This window comes from Dipodomys merriami, unplaced genomic scaffold (assembly GCF_024711535.1).
Source record: "Dipodomys merriami isolate MVZ:Mamm:240054 unplaced genomic scaffold, mDipMer1.0.p SCAF_31, whole genome shotgun sequence".
NCBI lineage: Eukaryota > Metazoa > Chordata > Mammalia > Rodentia > Heteromyidae > Dipodomys > Dipodomys merriami.
This window is the reverse complement of record NW_027204604.1, coordinates 9746326-9761020: the sequence shown is the minus strand read 5'-3', so window position 1 is coordinate 9761020 and position 14695 is coordinate 9746326. Positions and strand designations below refer to the sequence as shown.

The window sequence follows — 14695 nt, the reverse complement described above, 5'->3', positions numbered from 1 at the left end:
TCCCCCAGCGAGGACGGTGTCGTGGAGAGGTCCAGCCCCAAGTCTGAGATTGAGGTCATTTCTGAGCCACCTGAAGAAAAGGTGACAGCCAGAGCGGGGGCCAGCTGTCCCAGTGGGGGTCATGTAGCCGATATTTATCTTGCAAACATCAACAAGTAAGCTCTGCTTTTCATTTTCTGCTCCCTTGAACAAGTCGCACCACCCAGCCTCACTCCCTGGCCTAACCCCTCCACTCCCGTGCCGCTCTCAGGGCTCCAGCCCTCCAGCCTAACGTCTGCATGTGTTTGTTGCTGCTGCAAGGCAACAGGGCTGAGGAGGCTTCCAGAAACCTTGGGACAGGACCGAGTCTCGCACTAGCTGCTGTCAGGCTGTGGCAGGGCGTTGCTCTGTGTGTTCCTGCAGCATCTCAGCCCAGATCTTCCCCGGTCTTATGGCTTAAACCTTGGCCAAAGCTTTGGCCACTGTATGCAACTTGGTGTTGTACTGTTTCTTAGAGGTGCCTTCTCTTTCCCACTTCTTAGTCAAATAATAGCCTTTGGTGTCTTCCTTGACTTTTGTCTGTCTGAAGATTCAAAGTCTTGTGTGTCTTCCATCAGGCTACTGTTTTGCCAGGTGGGCTTATTTAGCTGTCACATGTCTGTTCCCCACCCTCGCCCACGCCCGCCCTGCATTCATTGCTGTGGAGGAGAGGAGAGCACTGAAACACCCCAGGAAAGCTTTGTCCCCAGCTCCTGATTCGTCCTGTGACCCCAGCACTGTTTCTTCTCCCCCTTTCACACCAAGAGAGTCAATTTTCCATTTCCCTTGTTGCTTTAGCCCTGTGTATCATCCTGCCCTAGCATCCCTATGCTGCCCAGCAGGCTCTTCCCTCTACCCAGCTTTCATTGTGGCTGTTAGCAACATCCCAGGGTCCTAACTTCACCCACACCCAGCTGGCTGTCTAGAGGGACACTTCACCCATCCACCAGTGTGCTGCTGCCTCCCATAGAGGCATTCAGGCTATCGGAGAACTAATCTCATCTCAAGGGGGCCAGACACCAAGTCCCAAAGCCTACAGACCTCTTTCCGCCAGACCCCGAACCTTGGCCCAGTGCCAGCAGGATGACAAGCCCCAGGGTGCTCCTGATGAATATGGATTGGAGATGATGTACAGTTTTTATTCCCCTCCGGCTTTGGAGGAATGAAATGATTTGCACTTTGAAAACCTGTTAACCATAGCCTCTGGACACTGAGACTGGAAAGGAGAATAAAAGATGCTTGTTGTTTTTAAACTATACTGGATTGCCAGATCTCTTGGCTTTGTTCCAACCAGACGGTAGCCGGGGGAGTGTTTGGGACACGTGGCTCTTTTCCATCTCTTTCACCCCCAAGTTCATAAAGTAGTTTATTCAGCTCACTTATTCAGTATAGTTACAATTTTAATTCAGACCAGTAAAAAAAAAAAAAGGAGGATTTTATACTCCCCTGATGGGAAGGCATGCTTGTGAAAAAGTAACTGTAGGCTGATTCTTATTTTTTTCCTATTTACAAGTCTTTGTTAATTATAAAGCTATAATCATAAGATCATAAACCTATTATTTAGCTGGAAACCAAGTCTGGCTTCCAGGGAAGAATTAGATATTCAGTTAGGTTATTTATTACAGTGCTAACGATGGAGCCTAGGGTCCTGAACATGCTAGGCTCTCATTGAGCCACACCCCAGCTCTAGGTACATAATTTGAAGGCATCAGATATTGGATGGCATTTGTACAGAAGAATCGCAGAGAGTGACAGCCAGAACAGTCAAAAGTTGAACATCGGTAGAAAAGCAAGGTAATTCCCTTGGTCTTCTTGCCTGATAGTTGTCAGGGTTGTCATGATGAAGTTTGGAGAGGACAAATCGCTTACCATATCATCATATCATCATCACCCTACACCTGCCCAAGACACTAGCTAGCTGTTCCATTGGGGAGCAATAGCTCTCAGTGCACCTGTCCTTAGGAGTGAGTGTTTTTCAGCCCCTTCACAGTGCTCCTCCCAACCTCCTTCAGTTTCCTGGGTGTCCTGGATTCTCTCTTCCCTGGATTTCCACACCTGCAGACTCCACTCACTGGGTCAACTCCTTCTGTCCCTTTGAACTCAGTCCAGACATTACTTCTTTAAGTGAAGCCTTCCTGAGTCCCCACGGCTGAGCTGGATGCCCTTATTCTATTACAGAGTGCTGTGGTAGCTCTTGATACCTAGGCTACATCCAGATCCCTCCCCTTCCTCCACACTGAGCTCCCAGGAACCTAGAACGCTGTCTTGCCCGTCTTAGGGAAAAAGGTATCCTGGGGCATGGCATGATGCAGCCACTCTGAAATCTGCCTTCTCAGCACTTCTAGATTTGTGAGTCAGCCATCCTCAAGTGGAAAAAGGAAATCAGCTAAGGGCTCTTAAGGCGTGGCATTTCCATTTAATTCCACACATGTATGAAGCATCTGTGTTGTACCATGCTGGTTACTTGGCGGAATAAGACATCGTCCTGGGCCTCAACGCTCTCAGCTCAGCAAGGTAGAGACCATGGGGGAGGGAGCTTAGAAGCTGTATTTAGACACTCCAGAGGAACACGGGAGGGAGGATCCATTCTGTCAGGAGCTACTGGTATCTGGTAGACTACAGAGGAGGGTTCATTGCAACACGGCCTTCCAGGGCCTTCCCTTTTCCACCTGAGGATGGTAGCCTTGCAAGGACAGAACCACTGGATGAACAGATTCATAGACTAGCTTCTGTGAGCTAAGCCTTAGGTCTTTAAGGATGAGGAAGGCCTTAGCAATGAACAGGATCAGGACTGGCTCAGCACATTGACCCTTTCTCATAAATGACCCAACCCCCTTATCTGCAGAGTCCTCCCCTTCCCTCCTTCCATCCTCAACTTTCCGTCTCCGTTAGTAGATTCAGGATCAGAACTTCCCAGCTGCTTTAAAAATCTGATTCCAGGAGAAAATGAAATTACTCAGCAGCAGGCAACACCCATATGACTCGGAGTCTGCCAAGCTATTTCATTTGAGAGCCTTAAATGGTGTGGAACAAATTGGGTCAAAGCCAGGATTCAGCCCAGTACTGGGTGACATAGGAGGTGTATAGATGTCCTTCTACTCTAAGAACATGTACACATCGCACTCCCCCTGCAGCATTGTAGCCTCTTGAGAAATCTGTTTCAAGTCTGCCGAAGAGGCAACAGCACATGTTGCCAGAACCCCAAATACTTAAAGAGTCTTGCTGTAGTTGGACCAAGAGACAAGCTAAAATTTGGAAGAGTTCATTCTTCTCTTCTTCCCCCCGCCTCAACCCCTGTTGGTGATGGTGAAACTCTTGCTACCTGGAGCCTTGGGTTTCTGTTCAAAGCAGGTAACGGAGTGGGTCTTGCCATGAACCTTTCTCCCTTTAGAAGTTTTCCCTTGATCAGACATTTTTTCTGACAGCCCTTTGGTGAGACTTGAAGCCTACGGCCACCAAGTAAGTATCCATTTCTCCTTTGCCCACGTTGGGGGAGGCAAGGGAACAGACTCAGAAGGCACTGTGCGTGCCTCTCCTTTCAGGAGTCCCACGTACTAGTGTCTGCCCTTCTCTCACCATCCTGGCTCTCTGGGGGCCAGAGCTTCCTGATCACTCTGCCCTTTCTGTTTGTGATTGAAGGCAAAGGAAACGTCCAGAATCTGGGAGCATCCGGAAAACCTTTCGGAGTGACAGCCACGGGCTGAGCAGTTCCCTGACTGACTCCTCCTCCCCGGGGGTGGGGCCCAGCTGCCGCCCATCCTCCCAGCCCATCATGAGCCAGAGTCTCCCCAAGGAAGGGCCAGATAAGTGTTCCATCAGCGGGCATGGGAGCCTTAACTCTATCAGCCGCCATTCATCCCTAAAGAACCGGCTGGACAGTCCACAGATCCGGAAGACTGCCACCGCAGGGAGGTCAAAAAGCTTCAATAACCATCGGCCCATGGACCCTGAGGTCATTGCACAGGTAACTGAGGGACCCTGTACAAGCAGCACATATCAGTCTCCATGTGTCACCTCCACCCTGTGAAGAAGCCCCTGTTAATCATGGCACGACTTGAAACAGTACAACGTGTGTGCATTCTGTGCTGGATTCAGGAACTGGTGGGTGACTCACCCAGCTGTCCATCTCTCCACCTCTTCCCAGCAAAAATTAAGATAGCCAATCAATTATTGCTTCTTGTTCATATGCTACCCATTTGCAAGGCTGCTAACTTTGAAAGCCAGTAGTGAGAGTATTTGTTGACAGTCCATTCAACCCAAGTTTCAGGTCTTAAGACCCTGGTAGGCTTTAATGAAGCTGCCCCAAAAGGTTGAGGCTCAGATACAGTGCAAGTCACATTTGTGTACTGCTCTGCCCATCTCTGTCCTTTCCTGTCTTAAAGCTCATCTCCCATGCCTAGTGGGCAGAAAATATATCCAAAATCTACTTCTGGTCAAGGCCCAGAACTGTTCCTATTGCTAAGAGCTCAGATACTAGAAGGTTTTCCCAGCCTGAGGCTCCAGATACAGTAGAGATAAGATCCCAGGTTACAGGGTCTTCCTTCTTGTCTGCACCACACTGATGACTCTCTGTTCTCCATGAAATAATAGAGATCCAACCCCACCTCTAAAAATCCAACTACCCGGGCCACTTCGAGCAGTTCTCTCAGACGTCTCTCTCAACTTTATACTTTTCATTAGACCAGGTAGGAGCCATTGTCCTCGCCCCAGAGGCTTGGCATGATCTTTCCCGGCTTCATTGGTGCTCTGCTTAAGGAGATGAACCTGACATCCCAGTAGTGGTCCTGCGATGTCTTGCTTTGCTAAGCCTTCTATTCTGTGCCTCTGTTTAACTTCCTGACAATAGTCTGCCATGCACCATGGGAATCCTTCCTGATTGACCCTTTGTCTGGCTCTCTAGGATGTCAGGAAAGGTTCACAGATGGACAGACTCTGGTTACAGAGTGGGATTGGACAGGGAAGTGGAGTTCTTCCTGAGGTTTGTGAGCTGGGGATGTAGTTCAGTGGTAGAAACACTTGCCTTACAAGAGCAAGGTTTTGAGTTTGATCTGTAGACCACAAATCAATCAATCTGTCAATAAAATCAGTTTTGAGAATGCCATAGGGATGAGTGAAAGTGAGTCACTATGAGGAAGAAGCATAAATCTCTGGGGGCAGAGGATCCTGGATGGAGTGCAGTGCAGTTGCTTGGAACATAAGTGTGAGTTTGGTTCCAGTGAGGAGTCCTATGTTGGTTTGGGTGTCAGACAGAGTGTATACAGAGGGTGGTGGAGCTGGAGCTCTCCCTAGGAGGTAGCTGGCTTGCATTCATTCACAGGGTCTTTGATTTTTGCCTTGAGCCCCTGGGCTAGAGCTGTTCTTTGCTAAGGTCTGTTCACTGATTTGCAGGTGATTCACCTACATGGGCTTTGGCTCCCCCTTCTGGCCTCTCATGGTGGTGGGTAGATGGAAATGGTTGCAGTCTGGACACTTTCCTGGGGCCGGGAGGGTGGCAGAGGTGGGAAGGGGTATCACCTTATTTGACCTTTCAGTTCAAGAAAATAAAGATCATACTTCATATATCTCTGTATTTTTTTTATTGTTTGTGCTGAGTGTAGTGAGGCATACCTATAATCACAGCACCTGGGAGGTGGAATCTCAAGTAGAGGAGGATCGCAAGTTTAAGGCCTCTCTGGGCTACATGGTAATGACAACAAAGCAAGCCTGATGCCCGTGGCACACACCTGTAATCCTAGCTACTCAGGAGGCTGAGATCTGAGGATCACAGTTCAAAACCAGCCCAAGCAAGAAAGTCTGTCTAATTAAGCCCTTAAAAGCTGGAAGTAGAGCTGTGGCTCAAGCACTAACCTTGAGCAAAAGAGCTCAGGGACAGCACCTGGGCCCTGAGTTCAACTCTAGGGGCTGCATCCAAACAAAAAAAAAAGTAAAACAAAAATTTGTACATACACTTTGAAACATATACAAAAGTAGAGAAAATTGGATAATGAATCTCCATGTATCCATGACCCAGTGCCTAGTTCATCCACCTCGCCTCTCCCCCAGTGGATACAATACTTTCTAAAACCCAAGGACACTAGTTAAAAGCACCTCTTTCTAAAGGAGGGAGCCAGGGGTATGATTTAAAAAAAAAAAAAGTTCCTCATCCTTCCTCTGCCCACATTCTGCACATTCATACATTCAAGGACTTTGGCCAAGTAAAATAATCTGGACATTTTCTCATTGGTTCTCCATGGCTTAGCCAGTCCTGTTGAAATTGGATCCTTGGGGACTCTGCCTCCGTTTGCCTCACTCCTCCTTTTCCTGTTTTGCAGGATATTGAAGCAACAATGAACTCTGCCCTGAACGAGCTGCGGGAGTTAGAACGGCAGAGCAGTGTCAAGCACACTCCTGATGTGGTTCTGGACACCTTGGAGCCCCTCAAAACCTCCCCGGTGGTAGCCCCCACATCGGAGCCCTCCAGCCCTCTGCACACCCAGCTCCTCAAGGACCCCGAGCCCGCTTTCCAGCGCAGTGCCAGTACTGCTGGGGACATAGCCTGCGCCTTCCGGCCTGTCAAGTCTGTTAAGATGGCTGCCCCAGTCAAACCACCAGCCACACGGCCTAAGCCCACTGTCTTCCCCAAAACAAATGCCACTAGCCCTGGTGTCAATTCCTCTGCTTCCCCACAGTCCACTGACAAGTCCTGTACTGTCTGAGGGTGTAATTTAATTGTTCTAGACAAGGGGATTGTAGGGACTGACTGTTATTAAAATCTTCCTGTTTAACTAGGTTGAGGACTTCAGTGGAAAGTTAGACTCTAAGTTGCCCTTGCAGGAATTAGCCTCCCCATCACCCAGAACTTGAGAATGAAGCCCTTGGTACCACCTTTCCCTTCCTCTCCTTTCCCTTCCCTTCCCATGGCCCTCTGCTTCCCCCCAGTCGTTGTAACGCAGCCAGCTGCAGTACATACCGTTCATGCTTAGGTTAGTCAGAGATAGTTTTCATTATCAGGTCACTGTGAAATCTGGCAAGGCAAGTCTTGAGAGGTGGGCTCGAGTCTCACAGCCACCTCAGACCATGGGGGTACCTTGACCAGATGGCTGGCTGCTGCCACCTGGTTCTCAGTGGCGTCTTGTTTTGAGTACTGGTTATAGAGATCATATATAGTCCATTCTTCGTTTTAAACACACACACAAACACACCTTTCTAGTCTGGCATGTATACCCTCTCCTGGTCATAGACCAGTCTCTTTGTAAGTTATTGTGGCTTTTTACAAAGAGCCACCAGGGGTCTCTGTTTCCGTTACAAAGTGTTCTGACTGGGCCAGAGAACCTAGCTTCTGAAATCTCTTCATCATATGAAATGTGGCAGGATGCAACAATCCTGTGATGTGGGGTGGGGGGTGGGGCTCTTCTCTCTGTTTTCTCTATTGCTGTGAGTCAGTCACTGGTGTTTCCTTTCCTCTGCTCCATCCTGTAGAAGTACACCCCAATCTTATAAAGGAGCTTTTAAAGTTTTTTCTGAATGTATAGACATTTCCCGGGTTCCTCTCTTTGTCTCTGATGGACTATTTTCCATTGAAGACATTTTCCTGTATAATACAGCTTTATAGCTGGTTCCTTTTAGAGTAAAGAGTCTTAAGAAAGTTTTATTGTGTTTATGGCAGGTTTGAAAAAAAAAAAAAGGTAAGATGATGGGTCCTACTTCCTCCCATCCTTTTTTAGGCGGAGGCGGGGGAGGTAGGGGAGGAAACTTAAAACAAAATTAACTATTAAAAATTAAACTCAGCTTTGCTAATCCAAAATTGTTCCCAATGGAAAACTTATTTTAAATTCACCCATCGGTTGGATATATATATACAAACACACACACATACACACACACACACACACACACACACAGTCTACACACACACACACACACACACACACACACACACACACACACACACACACACACACACACACACACACACACACACACACACACACACACACACACACACACACACACAGTCTCTCCAGGGACCAACAGGAGTTTGATGAACCCTAGCTAAAGAGAGACATTGCCTCTCAAGAGTAGTTTTGCTTTATCCAAACGCAGTCAACTTAGGGAACTTTGACCCCAGAGGTTCTAAAGTCAGAATCTAAACGAAAAAAACATTATTAGCTACTATGTTTTTGTTTTTTGTTTTTTTTTTTTTGGCTTTCCCATAGCCTTTTTTCTGGTTCCTCTACAAGATGAAGAAATGTTACTTTCTGAGCTCCTATCCAGTCTCCAAACCTGAGCACACGATCCCAGCTCCCCTCCATTGGGTTGCCCAGGCCCGGGGCGGTCATCCACCTCCCAGTCTCATGGGTTGTAAACAGCTACCTAAAGCTCACACTCACTCCTCCTTTTGCACTTTTAGCCTTATTCATTTCTGTAGTTCAGGAGAGATGGTGGGTTGCCATTCAGGTTGGAAATTCCTAAGTATGGATCCTTTCTTGGACCAATGTGTGAAATTGGATCTATGGAAAGCAACAGAGCTGTGTGATAGTGTGTGGCAAGAAGGGGAGTCCCCAATAAGGAGATCACCTCAACACCAAGAAAACCTTAGTACTCCTTCATTAAATTGAGTCAGCCTGCAACAGGCAGCCCATGGTCCTCCTTAGTCTTTGTTCTGTTTAGTGGCCTGATCTTGTCTTGGCCTGGGCTTCCCTAGGTCCTGAGCCACGAGGGGGCTTTTAGACACCCCCCCACACCTTGAGCCTAAGGATCTAGCTCTTGAATGAAATTCCCACATGCTACCTTATATTTCTTTTAATCTAATGATCAGAATTGCCATACCTCCTCTATTCCTCTCTTCAGGATACTCCCCTCTAAGAAAGTAAAAGCAAAGCTTTCTTGATAGCAATGCTGTGGGCCTGTTCTTTTGCTCTTGCCTTATTTCTCTTTCAACCTGTACATGACTTGTGTTTGCCATCCCCTTGGTCAGTGTCCATCTGCTGATTTGCATCATGAACTGGACGGTGTGTACCTGGTCACCTCCTACCCAGCTCTGGGAGCCAAGCTGTCTTCCTCATCTCTGGTGCTCCTGATGGCTGCAAGACAGCCCTGTCGAGAGGACTAGGAACAAACCAGAGGAGAGTCATCCTCGGCAGAGCTCACTGCAGCTAACTGGAATTGAGGTTGCACACTGTGATTTTACACCCAAAAGCCAAAAGGAGCTGGCCACCCTTGGCCTAAGGAGACCGGCCTTCCTCAGATACGCTTGCCCAAACCAGCATGATGCTTCCAAGAGCCCTGCTCTGCCCCTTGTGACCTGGATCCTTTTCCCCGTGTGGACTGGGAAGGGTCTGTCTTTGGGGAAGAGCGGCCGAGTGGGGCTGCCAGCATCCCAACTTACTTAGAAAATGGACGCGTTTGCCGCCAGCAGTCTGTAAACTGGAAACACTGGTCTCAGCCAACCTCCTCAGGGCACCCTGGTTTCCCCCCAAAGAGATGAGCAACGATGCCAGCACCAGGACGAGCACACCACTGGAAGGGCTGGTGTACGTGGACTTCAGTTCAGAAGAGAATTCGATCTTCCAGGGAATTGCAATGTTGTGGCGTCTGACGTCGTATGTCACGTTTGTGTATAATGGTATATTCTTTCAAAATAGTGTTGCTACCTGGGATATTGTATGTATGCTTGGAGATGCTTTGAACCTAAGACTGTTACTCCACAGATGTTGGATTGGGGAAAATCCAAAGCACAACTTCAAAATAAAACACATTTTTAGGTTTCCAGGCCTCAGCTCCTATCCCTTCACCACACTGGGAAGTCTCCTGAAATTTAGGAAGCCAGAAAGAATTGTGATGCATCCAGGCTTCACAGAGCCCTGCCTGGAAACAGAAGGAGGAATTAGATGATCTGGAGCTGGCCATTTTCTCCCTCCCCCACCAAGGCACAGCAGAGCTGCATTTAGAATGTGGATCACCCCACCCCCCGTTCAGCGTTTCTATTTAGCCCATGTGTGGATCCTAAGAGGTTTTGTAGAAAGCCATCTAGCACGCCATTGGCCAGTCTGTTGCCATGAGAACCACTTCCTTCACGGAATCCACCTTCCCTGTGTTAAGTCAGGACCATTTGCCTTCTGTCTCTAGTCAGATTTCCCCACTTGGAGGAACGAGGCTTAAGAAGTTGATTGGAAACTTTGCCAGCTGTGACTAATGGTGGCCAAAGGTTCTCCCACAACCAGGGCCCTGAGTCATTCTACCCTCAGCTGACCCCTCCATCTGGCACAGGGTAGACCAGCATGCTTTGGGAGGGATGGAGGTCACAACTAATGTTTCCTTATGATGTTAGTTGTAACAGAGAGCAAGTTCAAGGGTGAAATCACTTACATGTAACAACAGCACTTCTGGTCACAAGGCAAGGAGTTAGTCTCTACTGTAAGTTCTTCCAGCGGGTGCCACCACAGGCCCAAAGCATGCCCTGAGGCCTCTAAAACATGTCCTCTGGGGGAGGACAGAGGAGGCATCGAGTTCACAGAAGGGCTGCTGACTGGGTGGGCATCTTAAACCATGGGCCATTCCTTCCCTTCCCTGGGTGGGAGCAGATATGTGTGTATGGTTTTTTAAAAACAGACATCTAATTAATTAAAAGGAGTAAAACACACACATACACATTCATATACACACCAAGTTAGAATGAATTCTAAAGCCTCTAGGGCCCACACATTTCAGGGGGCAGGGCTTAATCTAATGTCAATCACCCTTAGGGATGAATCCGGCCTGTCACATCTGATGAGTCCTTGCATTCACTGGTAATACCAGGTACCCTACCCAGAGCACTGGCCTGGACACCTTATATCTCCCTGATAAACTGGTCATGGATACCTGTTAGGTGTATTTCTTACCACACCCTTCCAGCCTGCTCCCCTTCCTCCTCTTCCTGCTCCTCCTCCTTTTCCTCCTCCTCCTCCTTCCTCCTCTGTGTAAATGGAGCAGCTACACCATGAGTTGCTCCTGCCTGGCCCTTGGCCTGGGATAAGTCAAAGTTGAGGCTGTCTGACACCCTGTGGCATGAATAGCTTCTCCGTCCCAGAGCACTGTAGGTGATGGTCTGGTATACCTGAGATAAAGCCAGGTCTTGGGCTGCGGGCAAAGTCCAAGGAGCCTTGAAAGAGTAGTCCAAAGGCCCTTTCATTTGGGGCCTCTTCATTCTACTCCTGTACTCTGCTGGGTGCCTGATGGAACCAAGTAGCAATAAACAGTTAACACTCAAGCCCATATTATCTAAACAGAAACCAAGCAAGGAGAGCAGGAGGGTATGAATTTGAGATATCTAATGTTTATACCTATAGTTTAATTGTTTTTTCTTGAGACAGGGTCTAGTTATGTGTCCAGGCTGGTCTCAGAATCTTCCTTCTTTAGCCACTGGAGTGCTGAGATTACAGGCATGCACCACCATGCCAACAGAAAGTCTTTTTTTTTTTTGGGGGGGGGGGGGAGGCGTCTGGTCATGGGCCTGAACTCTGGGCCTGGGTGCTGTCCCTCAGCTCTTCAGCTCAAGGCTAGCGCTCTACCACTTGAGCCACAGCACCACTTCCGGCTTTTTTCTTTTTGCTTATGTGGTGCTGAGGAATCGAACCCAGGGCCTCATGCATGCAAGGCAAGCGCTCTACCACTGAGCCACCTTCCCAGCCCCAGAAAGTTTACTTTTACTCAGAAGCGTTATCACTCTTTTTAACCCTGGCATATAACACATGACTAAGAATCACTTAATAAGAAACTGTAAGCCTTTCTGTGAAAGCACTGTCAGATAGTATGAAACAGGCCATGGAGCTTTTATGTTCAGTTAGGGAAGGAAGATAAGCAAAATAAGAATGAATGTGTGCCTGGGCTGGTTTTAAAAAAAAAAAAAAAAAAACACCCATTTTATAGAACTGGGTATGGAAACACAGTCCTGTAATCCTAGCTATTCAGGAAGCCTAGACAGGAAGATCATGAGTTCAAGGTCAGCCTTAGCAACATAATGAGACTCTGTGTGTGTGTGTGTGTGTGTGTGTGTGTGTGTGTGTTTGTGTGTGTGTGTGTGTGTGTGTGTGTTGTGTAGGAAACCAAAATGCATATTCCAGAAGTACTGATATGATGAGGATCATCCAACTAAAAATACCAAACATACCTTTGGATACCTGAGCTTGGAGTTTAGGGGAAAGAATTACCTGAAAGCAAACTCAGGAGCTATTACATGATTGACGTGCAAACTCTGAGACCTCCCGGAAGGAGGTAAGGAGATACAGATGAGAAGGCGGGTGGAGAAGGAGCCAGCAAAGTAGACAGAAGGAGCTAGTGACAGTGAGGTAGGTGTCGTGCCACAGAAGCCACGAGAAGGAAATGTGATCGCTGCTAAGGTGGTTTCCTGAGCAGAATGGATGTGACGTTGCCTTGCTACGTAGTGCTTCACACCTGTGACTGAGCACAGCCAGTGCACACAGCCGAAGCCCTCCACGTGCTCCTCCTGCCCTAAGCCTATCCCCTCCTGCCTTAATGCACTGGGCAGGCAAGACACTGGGGAAATTGGCTCAGGGCACACGGGGGCAGAAGAACACCTTTCTTCTCTGTTTCTAATTCGTCATAGGGCTGAACTTGAGGCCTGGCCATTGTCCCTGAGCTCTTTTGCTCAAAGCTAGCACTCTACCACTTTGAGCCACAGCACTGCGTCCAGTTTTTCTGGTGTTGAGAGAAAGAGCCTTAAAAAATTTCCTACCCTGGCTGGCTTTGAACCATGACGATCCTCAGATCTCAGCCTCCTGAGGAGCTAGGATTACAGGCATGAGCCACTGGCACCCAGCAACATCTTTCTTCTCTTATTTTTTGGTGGAGGTGGTGCTGGGGACAGAACCCAGAGTATTGAGTATTGAGCTATACTCTTTTTTTTTTTTTTTTGTCAGTTGTGGGGCCTGAACTCTGGGCCTGGGCCCCGTCCCTCAGCTCTTCAGCTCAAGGCAAGCGCTCTACCACTTGAGCCACAGCGCCACTTACAGCTTTCTTTTTTTGCTGATGTGGTGCTGAGGAATCGAACCCAGGACTTCATTATGCAAGCACTCTACCACTGAGCCACCTTCCCAGCCCCTATACTCCTAAATTTTATTTATTTTGTTATTATTTCTGAAATGAGCTCTCATCATTGGTCCCCTCTTGGCCCTGAATCCTAAGCTCAAGCAATCCTCTTGTTTTAACTTCCCAAGCAGCTGGGAAGTTAAAACATGAGCCATCATGCCTCAAACAGTATCTATTCAGAGCCTACCAGCATTTCATTTTCATTTTTCACATCGATCCTATGAGAAAAGCTGAGTGGCTTGTTCAAGGCCACTGTCCAAGAGTAAGAGACAAGATGCACACAGAGTCAAGATGCACACCTTGGTGGTGATGCAGCTAGTAGCTCCTGCCTTTTCCACTACACCACTGACTTCCTTAGTAGAAGGCAGTCATGAGATGTTCTTCCCTGAGAGCTGCCTTCACTTCCTGTGTCTGCTCCCTGGGCTACCTTTAGATTGCCACTTCTATTTCTATGACTCCTCAGAGTCATAGAAAGATGTAGCAGGGTCTAATATAGAGACTTCCTCCACCCTCCAGGTGACTCTCCAGACAAAAAGCTGGCTCTGCTGCCCCACTGGGACACAGGTAGGACAATCTGTTTTGTCCACAGCAAAGATGTCCAGTGAAGCTTGATCTGTCACCAGCCCAGTCCACTTTGCTCCCTTTCCAGTCTTACCAGGTATGGTGCTCTGAGTAAGTCCTGTCCATCTCATGCTTCTGGACTCTGCATTTGCCCCCCCTCCCCACTCCCTCTTCTCCCCCTAACTCCCTTATTCCCACTGCCATACTGAGGAACCTTCTGGCAAGCCTTTCTTGACTCTCTGCTGCCGTGTGCTGCAATGGGGACCTCCTGGCATCCACCCTGTCCTGGGCCCCTAGGCGATTGCCTAGGGCTCTCCTTCCTGTCTTGAACACTTAGTCTGGCTTCACAGGAAGTGCTAGACACCTGTCTGTGTCTGTTGGCATTTGAGGGTGAGAAAATGACTGGGAAAGAAAGATCAGCCTTGTTGGGTAAAGAAGGATGCTGGTGCATGATAGGAAAGAAGTAGCATTTGGTGATGTTGCCAGCCACAGTGGCCTAAAGCAAGATTGATTTCTCATCTCTCTCACCAAGATTGGGTTCATATCTCATGGGCCAGCAGGGGGCGCTCTGCTCCAGAAAGTCACTTAGGGTCTCAGATGCATGGAGTAGCCAGCCACCACTTTGAACAGAATCACCTTGCCACAGAGAGCAGGAGGGGGGAGGGGGAGGGGAGACGTGGGGGGTGGGAGTCTCGCAGCAGGAACTAGATGCTTACTTAGGGAAGCACATACTTTCCCCCTGCCCAATTCCAGGGTGCCAGGAAGTGTAATTTCCTCCATATGATCAGCAAATGGAACAGGGTGGAGCCCTGCTTTGAGAATCCACTGCACACATTATCATCAGGTGAATCTTTCTGAGCAGGAGGCAGTGCCCTTGGTTCCTGTGCCCTCCTCACCCTGGTAGGGGAGGGGCTGGTGGAGGAAACCACCAGGTGTTGCCATGGGAAAGTCCCTTCACATTCTATAGAAACATGGAATTTCCTGGTGTTAACCATTTCTTATCCAACGGCCAACTCTCAGCAGACCAGAGCATCACAGACTCCAGGGA

General features: G+C 48.4%; 1 protein-coding gene across 3 annotated transcripts in view; it reads left to right on the top strand.

Moving 5' to 3' along the window:
* Positions 1–9764, top strand: part of Srgap2 (SLIT-ROBO Rho GTPase activating protein 2) — a 250890-nt gene extending 241126 nt beyond the window's left edge. For 2 of the 3 annotated variants that reach the window (XM_070041646.1, XM_070041645.1), the window contains exons 21-23: positions 9–155; positions 3658–3982; positions 6330–9764. In XM_070041646.1, coding sequence (XP_069897747.1) covers positions 9–155; positions 3658–3982; positions 6330–6713 — 856 coding nt within the window. In that variant the 3' untranslated portion in view covers positions 6714–9764. Of the gene's footprint in view, positions 1–8; positions 156–3657; positions 3983–4608; positions 4704–6329 lie in introns of all 3 variants that reach the window. The other variant, XM_070041648.1, reaches the window with a different exon arrangement.
* Positions 9765–14695: the final 4931 nt, after the last annotated feature.